This window comes from Perca fluviatilis, chromosome 17 (assembly GCF_010015445.1).
Source record: "Perca fluviatilis chromosome 17, GENO_Pfluv_1.0, whole genome shotgun sequence".
Lineage (NCBI taxonomy): Eukaryota > Metazoa > Chordata > Actinopteri > Perciformes > Percidae > Perca > Perca fluviatilis.
Window position 1 is genome coordinate 29,122,190 of NC_053128.1, and position 10,000 is coordinate 29,132,189.

A 10,000-nucleotide genomic window follows, 5' to 3' on the forward strand; every position below is an offset into this window, starting at 1 on the left:
TTTGCCACTTTGCGATGCCCTCAAAGTTCAAATTATTTCAACTTTGACCTAGTTGCCCCTGACCTTTCGAAAGCGCAACCAATGAGATAACAGCTTGTCGTTACCTAGCAATGGGAAATAGCCTTGCTCTCTGCGCTTTGCTCTGCGCCTGTTCCTAGCGGAGCAAATCACTTATCATGTCTAGGCGGCTTAACCGTCTCCTGGCTTTATATTGTCACTGTCAGGCAAATACCTTGTCCAAAAATTTTGTTTTCAGAAAAATTTGCCATTTTTCTCAGACACAGTCACCTTAAAATCAACTTCATCACTGTTTACATTTTTGTAAAACCCACAGACAAACAGAAAGGGGGACCAATCGCATGATTTATGGAAAAAATAGTCATAAGGCAAAAAAATGATAGGGCGACCTTTAGCTCACCCAATAGAGTGTGCGTGCGCCCCATTGTAGGCTGAGTCCTTGGCAACGGCCTGGGTTTGAATCCGACTTGCGGCGCTCTCCTCCCTTTCCTGTCTGTCACTATCACTGTATAATAACATGATAAAAATAAACAAAAAGCCCCCAAAAAATAATCTTAAAAATAAAAAAATAAAATGAAATATGGAGATACGAAGGTTTCTGCCCGACAGCAACGATATATTTGTGTGTGTGTGTGTGTGTGTGTGTGTGTGTGTGTGTGTGTGTGTGTGTGTGTGTGTGTGTGTGTGTGTGTGTGTGTGTGTGTGTGTGTGTGTGTGTGTGTGTGTGTGTTACATTGAGAGGTGACTCACAGGCTGAAAGTGTCTGCCATTTCAGAACATTTCCTTTCTTACTGACCCCACCTTTCTCTCTCTCTGAACCCTCCATGATACACACACACACACACACACACACACACACACACACACACACACCAATCTGTCAGGTTGCCACATTGTCCACAATGATACCACCCTGACATTTGCATCGGAGAAAGGACAGGGAGGGAAAAGAGGGCAACGAATGAGAAAGGAGAAGAGCACTCAGCCGTTAACTAAGTGAGGCATTAAAATATTCGCACTCAGCAGCTACTGCCTGATCTCATGATGTTTAACGCTCTGACACAGCCATATAACAGCTCATACCTACACTAGATGATTCTTCAGACTCTTAAGGGCAAGTTAGAAGTGACCAGTCATGTAGAGTATACAGATAATTTGGGGATGGCCACCTTCAAGACCCTTAAAAATAGGGAATAAAATGTGCTTACGATAGAGAGGAAATGATGCATATATAATTTAATGTTTTCTCTCCATACTGTCAGCGAAAAGAGTGCAGGATCAGTCAACGGGAGAGGTGGCGTCTGTCTCAGCAGCCTGGTTTGGACCAGAGGCGAGAAGTTGAGGTCAAGCTTTCCTCTTAACAACGTTCTTGTCAAAAGATAATGAGTGCGCTTTCTCCGCAGTGAAAATGTCTTCAGGCATGCACATTGCAGACCACACTTCCATTACCCATCACAGCTTGTCCGCAGTCAGCAGTCAGCAGTCAGCCTCAATTAACACACTGTTTTCAAGCAGCTGCATAAGTACTGTAGATGGTGCCCGTGCACTCAGACATGACCGGCAGATGTATAACAGAGGCGCGGGTACAGCAGTAGGTGTGTTAGAGCTGAAATAAATCATGGATAATCATATTAGCTCCTCTCAGAGCTTTTAAAAGGAGTGCCTCTTCAGCTGTGGCACACTGTTGGGCAGTTAAGTGGACGGTGAAATCTCTGTACTTCTTCTCTTACAGGCAGAATAACGCACAGTGCTTGTACAGTTTTATGTTGGGAGTCTGACTCGGTCATTGATTTTAATCTGTAGCCTACAATTGTGTTCACATGAATTGACGCCAGTTTGTACATTTCATACTGCCATTTTTTTTTTAAATCCCTTTAGTGTACACTTCCAACACAAGATTTTACACAAAATATAACAAATCTGTAATCTGTAACAGAATGATACATATTTCATATTTTACAAGGAGCAGCATTTCATCAAAACAACACTAAGAGTCGACTACAGCCATGCTAGCCGCCCTGTGAGCTTGTACTTTGGCAGCTAAATGCTAACATCTGCGTGCCAACATGAAGGGACGGGGCTAGAAGGGGGGCAGTGGAATAATAAACGCATAATGAACGTCCGTTACATTCAAGCCGTTGCCAAATGAGTTGCTACAAAGCCAATTAAGATGTGGTGTGCGATCACGGAAGGTTTGTATCATGTGGATTTGCAGAGAGTTTTGTTGTCATTACTTAGAATTCCTCATGGGGGAGACAGAAACTACGCACTATAGTTTTAAGACAAGTTGACAATTATTCACACAATACACAGGAGTACGAAGAGGTAATTCCCTTTACTAATAAAGAAGAAATAGAAAGGTTTAGTAGCATTTCAGGAGCTGTGGTCAAGCTGGGCACATGTCTGCCTCGTTCCATAATGTGCACAGACACTCTGCAGGTACGCAGGTAGATTAAATCTTCATAACCATACCAAAGCTATTCAAGTCCCAGCTGTAGCCTGAAGGTCTGCGCTTCACAATTATGCATGCAACAAATTTAGCCGTCTTGATCAAATCTCTCATGACTTAAATCTCTTGCTGCACAGTGGGAGTACAGGCTTCTTTACTGTGTTTCTAAAAACACCAATTAGATGGCTGGAGTTTGGTGCACACGGTGGAATTGTAAATAAGGAAATATAGTGGTGATAAAATACAGAATCTTTGCTGTATTGTTTGAATAAATATGCCGGCACACTAATAAAGATTTCTTTTTGTTTTGGGGAAAAATCCAAACTCAAATTCCTCGTTATCTCTGAAACATTGTGACAAAAAGGATGTTTTTCCCCTCATCTCATTGTTACTCTTTAACGTTTAAATCAAGTGTGTCAGTAACTGATTTTGTTCTAATGTTAAAAAAGGCAAAACGCACTTAAAAGTGTTATGTTTAACATATTTGTTGTAATATTTAGAGCTTTATGTTGGTGCATCTTCCCCAAATAAAGCCACGATAACAGAACAGATCGTCTGCATCCTCTGGTGAAACGACTAGCTCATCCCTGAAGCCACAATTTCCCCGTGCACGTTGCTGCCCATCATGGCAAGCCACGAAATGATCAGACACATTTGAGGGGAAAAAAACTGTTGCATTCACTTCACAAGTTGACAGCATTTGATTATTGCTGACAGGAAATGTGGCCTCTGCTCTGTCGGTTGGGGGATTTTAAAATGCTTTCCAAACATCCAGCAACACTTGGAGGTTAAGGGTCGACTGGTTTTTAAAATGTGAAATAAAAAGGAAAGATTTTGCAGCTTTTTAAAATACAATGGAGAAAATCAAAATGGGGGGAAAACAAAATATTTAATTTCATGACATTGAATTCTTAGCACGCACTTTGAAAACGTTTTTGTTGCTAATGCTGGAATAGGAACTTTTTCTGCAGGATTTCTGCCTTTGAATCAGGCTTTCACCATCTGAAGGTAATGTGCTGAAATATTATATTATGAATATTATTATGGTTAATTTTGCTCAATTCCCACCCATATTAGGGAATGCACAAGCTTCAGATTAAAAAAAAAAACAATTAAACATGGTTTGAGACAAATCAATCATGTGATCGCTGATCTCAACCTTTGTATGGAACCAACTCCGAGACTGCGTATATTTAATATTTTTGGAAGAATTTTTATATGCGATGTACTGTTATTGACCAAAGTCTCCCGTCACACACCATAGAGTTTCTAAAGCGTGAAAACAGTTTTCTTTCAGACCACTTGAATCGCAAAATGCAAAAAGATTATTATGGAATTTTTTTCCCGATGATGCAAAAAACTTTGCTGCCCTCGATATATGCGCTGAATATAACTTGACAGCCAGCTAAACGCGTTCCTATCATCAAAACTCTGAAGTTGATCCCTTACCCACACGTTTATAGATATTGCAAGGAAAGCGTAAAACTGAAACATACAAAAAGAATAATCAATATACGCTTGCTTTCAACATGTACAGATATACACGTATACATGTAGATATAAATATTTATCTTTTACATGAAAATCTTTTACATGAATTAAATCCTGTTGCCTTTTTACTCTATTGTAGATATTGGCATGACATCATATTTTAACTTGTATGACTCATCTGTTCATTTATGTATTGTAACTATTCTTATATGAACCTCCAATGGCTTACAAACAGTGTAATCATAAGCAATAATAACACGGTACACCTGCCTACCCCCAGCTTCAAGGCCTGAATTTGAGAAATTGATCAATCGCCTACAGTAATTAAACATTTTATTGAAGTTTGTTGCTTCAAAACTTGTTCTTGTTCTGGCTGCTAGTTTAAGACAATGAACAAAACGCATGACACATGCTTTCAGATGATCACTGGCTTTCATGTTTCATTATTAAGATAAGTCATCATGTAACCCACCTGTGAGCAACTGTTTGTGACAACGTTTGCAGTCGCTCAGCGACCCAGCTGTGCTCCTGTCCTCAGGCATCAGTGTCTCGCTCCCCTTACTGATGCACTTTTTTTGGCCTTTGTGTCCGAGCTGCGTTTTTACTTTGCATGCCACTTATACTCTGCTGTGAGTGTGTGTGTGTGTGTGTGTGTGTGTGTGTGTGTGTGTGTGTGTGTGTGTGTGTGTGTGTGTGTGTGTGTGTGTGTGTGTGTGGATGTGGATGTTTTAACTATATTCGTGGGGTCCAAAAACCGTGAGTCCAGTATACTTGTGAGGTCCCGACAGATTTGTGGAGCCAAAATGCTGGACCCCACAAGTTTAAAGGGCTGTTTGAGGATTGAGACTTGGTTGTAGGATTAGTGTTAGAATTAGGTTGTGTGTGTGTGTGTGTGTGTGTGTGTGTGTGTGTGTGTGTGTGTGTGTGTGTGTGTGTGTGTGTGTGTGTGTGTGTGTGTGTGTGTTTTCAATTATTATTATAATTTGTTCTGCGATAAACTGATGAACCACATGCTTGTCAGATTTCAGTTTAAAACTGCACTGACACCTTTAATGTATCATGCTAAAAAAAATGTGTGCGTGTGTTTTGGGTTCAGGATCGGGTGGATGATGAACATGTCTGGCGGCCCCCCAGGGGAGGAGCTCACAGATGAGGAGAAGGAGATCATCAACAGTGTCCTGGCTCGGGCGGCCATGATGGAGGCCATGGAGCATGAGAGGATTGAGTGAGATGGAAAACTATTGTCTCTGTTGCACATCAGTGAACCGTGCTGAGATGCTCGCTGTCCCGAATGACTTTCGGTGTAAAACCTGTGCCAAGTTTGTGTTTTGTGCTCACATTTATTTACATGTGTTTTCTCAGGCGTCTCTCCAGTCGCCTGCATAACATCAAGAAGACGGCGTGTGGCGACGGACAGTCGCACTGTCTGCTGTGTGGAGCGTCTTTTGGACCGCAGGGGGTCACAGCTGTCCTCTGTGTGCAGTGTAATAAAGTAGGTGGATATCTGTATTCCTCAATAAGTCCTCCAAACCATCGTGTATTCCTACCCTCTAATACGACCCACAGGAGTGATTCCTAAATAAGTCACCCTAAACTGAGAGCTACTTCATGGGTATTGAGTCATACGAAGGGCTACCAGTTTGATACACTCTTGTACAAATGTGCTCAGTTTGCCTTTAGTTATATATGATTATTAATGATTAATGATGCTCATCTATGTGAAGACACTGATCATATTAATGATTTCTCACAATAATTATCAACAATGACTTAACAAGGTGGGAAACAGATAATATCAATATTCAATTTTCATTTTTAGAACAGGCCTGTGGGCTACTCATGGGGTCCTTGGGGGCTACCTGGTGCCCGCGGGCACCGTGTTGGTGACCCCTGGGTTAGAGTTAGGCACAACAACTACTTGGTTATGTTTAGGCACCAACCCTTATTGGTTAAGTTTGGAAAAAAAGATTGTGGTTTGGGTTAAAAACTCAGACGCTACTTCAATTCCGGTCACACGTGTGACACAGAGTGTGACGTAGCTGCGTTTGTTCTGTACGATTTAAAAAAACGTTTACGCTTATTCTCATACCGGACTCTCTTCAAAGTCCCGTGTTTGTTTGACCCGTCCACCACCCCGACCTGCCTCGGTTAAGTTTAGAAGGGATATAGCTACGGCGACAACGGTTAAATTTAGGAAAAAGATTTTGGTTTGGATTAAAACACTCCCAAGGAACAAACCAAGTTTCCTGGGTGAAAGTATTAAAATTATATTATATTAGATTTTGTGTAATTTTGCATAATGTCTGGCCGTAGCTGTATCCCTTCTAGCCACAACCACCCACCTCCTTATGTGGAAATTTGGTGCTCTTACGCTTCATCACCTTCCGTCCTGCTTTGCTCCTGTCATAACTACTACAGCCACTAGAGGGCGCCGCCACTATAAACATAAATATAAGTCACAATTTATGCTTGAACAAACGACTTGAGTGGGCGTTTTTGGGGGAAGGACAGTCTCAAATTCTTTCTGCTGGAACAAAAAAAGAAAAGAGACAGTTGCAGAAAGTCCCTAGAGGATGTTAGGACGTCTCAGTACTTGTGTTTACTTACTGTTCTATAGTGTTGTGTAGATCCTGAGAGGTTTCTTATGGCGATAAGCAGCCAGTGGGCCGTGTGCTAACGGCTCCTGACATACACTCTATATCTCCTGGTCTCATGCACATTCTGCTTCTTGTTGCTCTCAATAATTATGTAGAGGTCAATGCTATCTGAACTGTGAAAATATATGTGCTCTGTGCACCTGCCATCAAGAACTGTGTAGGATTATTCCTCTGTGTATGCGTCTTATAATAAGTTTATTTAATAAAGCACCTTTTATTACTTTTACTTAAAGGATCTGAATACTTCCATCCACACACTGTTTTTATGTACTGTATGTGTTTGCCTTTTTGCAGCACATGTGCAGCAAATGTGGGATTTCGAGCAACAGCAGGACGAGCCCTGTGTGGCTGTGCAGAATCTGCAATGAACAGCAAGAGGTGAGAGGATGAGAAGAGATGAAGAACAGAGCGGGTTTGATAAAATCATGGGGCCAAATTATGTCATTATGTTGTTCATCCGTCACCAGAACAGAAGCTTTTCTCATGATATGAACCATTTTCTAGCTTTTAGACTCGTCTTTTAGCACAGAATTGCATTTCACTGTCCAGTGATGTGGAAAATTACCTTCTATTGATAGCCCCTCAATATCCCAAGACAAGTGATGACTTATTTCCACGCCTTTTTAATTGTTAGCATTTTGATCAATATGAACCATGAAGAATAAGGTGTGCTTTCTGTTTTTCTCACTGTTGCAGTTATACAATGCTGTTTTGATGATGGCGCTGCAGTTTGTTGAGGTCTCTGCCTCGGGGAGCCCAGACTCTTTAAATAAATGCTCCCTCCTGTCAGTCACACACAGAATAACTTCTCTGTAAAGGACCGTCCACACCAAGAACGATAAGATAACTATAAATATATACGTTTTTTTTTGTGATTGGAAATTTTTATTGATTATAAACATGAGTACAGGGTATAAATATATAGTTTTAAAGCTTGTTCTAACTACAGTGGATGGCGGAGTCCACACCACAACTGTAACGACAACGACAGTGGAGAACGATATCGTTGGGATCACTTTCAGAGCGATTTGATGAACGATAGAAACACTGACGGCCAATCACAATCCATCGGAGTTTACAACATGACACGGCAGAGAGAGACGCTGCTGAGAGATTTGTTTCACACAGGTGGTCAGTGGTGTGACTTTTCCCCTCGGCGGGTCTACGATCTTAGATCTCTGTATTTTAAACATCAGTACTTTGAAAGTATTTCTCATGTCACAGAAACCACTAAGAGTGAATCTTGTGTTTTAGATGTGATTATCATACTGTCAGTGTTTTTGTCCCGGTGCTCTGCACAGACTTGACACTGCCTGCCCGCACTGATTCCCCCCAACCCCCGACTCTCTGGAGCTCTGTTCGTCCATTGTTTCCTGGAGAAGGCAGCTGTGTCGGCGTCCCAGGGAACACCGGTCTGACTTTTTTTGGTTCATAAAATGTTAGGCTTTAACTACAGACATTCCTGTAGGCCTAATCTTACGTTGCAACGTCTGCTGTATCAGTGTGTGATGAATTATTATCAGCTGGAGCGTGCAGCGCGTCACTGTTTGCAGAACGTTATTGTTCAGCATTGTGGATGCTCACATCGTTATAAATCGTTTAAAGATACTTTTTTGGGGGCTTTTCCCTTTATTATAGAGTGACAGTGGATAAACAGGAAAGGGGGAGAGAGATGGGGGATGACACGCAGCAAAGGGCAGCAGGTCGGATTCGCCGCTGCAGGACTCAGCCAACATGGGGCGAACGCTCTTACTGGGTGTGTTGTTGCACACTTCCTGCGCAGAGCATACACTTCCTGCACAGAGCCAGCAGAACAGTGTGGAGAGTGCATTTTTTTTAAAACAGCACAAAGAGGAGGACAAGAGTAAAAGCTAATATGGACACCAACGACCCAGCAGACATTCTTCCAATGTTGTATGTCACTGTCCTTGCACAGTCCCCAGTTGACAGTCTAATGAAGTTGCTAATGGAGATGGTAAAAATTCAAGTTGTGCTTAGAACGAGATGAACAACATCCATGGCTGAAAACTAGCGGACGTCGTTGAGTACCTCAGAATAAAAGCTTTATATTGTCTTCGATAGCTGGCCTGGTGTTATTTCCCTTGGTAGCTTTATCGTCTATTTTAAAATATATGGGACCATAATTTGCTAAATTAACATCATGCTGTATTGAGGAAGACTTGAACGTAGCGATTGAGACTGTAAACTAATTATGAAAATGTTTACTAAGGTAATAAATCAAGTGAGAAGTAGGGTCATTTTCTCATTGACTTTTATAGACACAGATTTCTTTTTGGAGTCAGTGGAGTCGCCCGCTGCTGGAAATTAGATAAAAGGCAGGTTTAAGGAGCTTCGTCCATTATTTGTCGTACGCCCAATCTCAACATCTCACCTTTTACTCTTTAAATTCAACACACAAGTAAAAATCTGTGACTCCAGTACAGTTTTCACCAAATTGCAAGCTGTAAAACCAAAACACAAACTTTAAAACCTGTGGATGTGATGGGACTACATAACTGTCCGTATTTGTTATTGTCTATGGGCCAATCCTCTGTGTTTGTAGAACTAGGACTAAATGTATTTGAATTGTTCCTGCAGGTGCAGAAGCGTTCAGGAGCTTGGTTCTTCAAGGGAAGAGTCCAGCAGGGTCTGCCTGCCCCCCTCCCTCTGTCCAGATCTCAACAGTCCAGCACCATGAACAGTTCTGGTCCAGGGGGATCACAGGAACCTACAACACATCATCAGGAATATGGTATTTTATACAAAGATACAGAGTGTGTATGCATTAGGCCTATATACTGTAGAATAATATATTATATATACTGTATATATATATATATATATATATATATATATATATATATATATATATATATATATATATATATGGTTGTGAAGAATTGCAAACAACCCAGAGCGTTTTTTCTTCTGTCCCAGAATGCATCTGTGGTGTAGCCAGACTTTACTCCACAAAGCGCTGTCGAGATAAAGCTTGAAATGTGAGACTACAGTAGCACCAACAGTATCTGTTTTGGTGACAGTGATATTCTTATGTCCTCTCTACAGAGCAGCAGCAGTCCTGTGGATCAGAACAATGGGAGCAGACAGCAACAACAACAACAACAACAGCTGACAGCTATAATGAGAGTCAGTCCTATCCAGCAGCTGTAATGAAGACTGAGAGACATGTGTTAGCCTCCAAACCTCCTCGAGCAAACGCACAGCAGGTCACCCCCACCTCAGGTAAAGCAGCGCTGCTCCTTCTAAGAATAAGCCCCACGCAACAGGGCTGCTTTCAACAGTTTGACGTTGATAATAACGTATAAAAAGATGTCTCGGACTGTATTCATTGCTGATTGTAATGTCGATAGCTCCTGCCGCAGAT

At 41.5% G+C, this 10,000-nt stretch overlaps 1 protein-coding gene across 2 annotated transcripts in view; it reads left to right on the forward strand.

Annotated features, from left to right (window-relative positions):
• The window catches only part of rph3aa (rabphilin 3A homolog (mouse), a), a 50,886-nt gene that overhangs the window by 13,974 nt on the left and 26,912 nt on the right, over positions 1 to 10,000 (forward strand). The window contains exons 2-7 of one of the 2 annotated variants that reach the window (XM_039780629.1): positions 5,055 to 5,183; positions 5,321 to 5,450; positions 6,910 to 6,993; positions 9,214 to 9,367; positions 9,682 to 9,858; positions 9,999 to 10,000. The exon at positions 9,999 to 10,000 is cut by the window's right edge and continues 181 nt beyond it. In XM_039780629.1, coding sequence (XP_039636563.1) covers positions 5,065 to 5,183; positions 5,321 to 5,450; positions 6,910 to 6,993; positions 9,214 to 9,367; positions 9,682 to 9,858; positions 9,999 to 10,000 — 666 coding nt within the window. In that variant the 5' untranslated portion in view covers positions 5,055 to 5,064. Of the gene's footprint in view, positions 1 to 5,054; positions 5,184 to 5,320; positions 5,451 to 6,909; positions 6,994 to 9,213; positions 9,368 to 9,681; positions 9,859 to 9,986 lie in introns of both variants that reach the window. The other variant, XM_039780628.1, reaches the window with a different exon arrangement.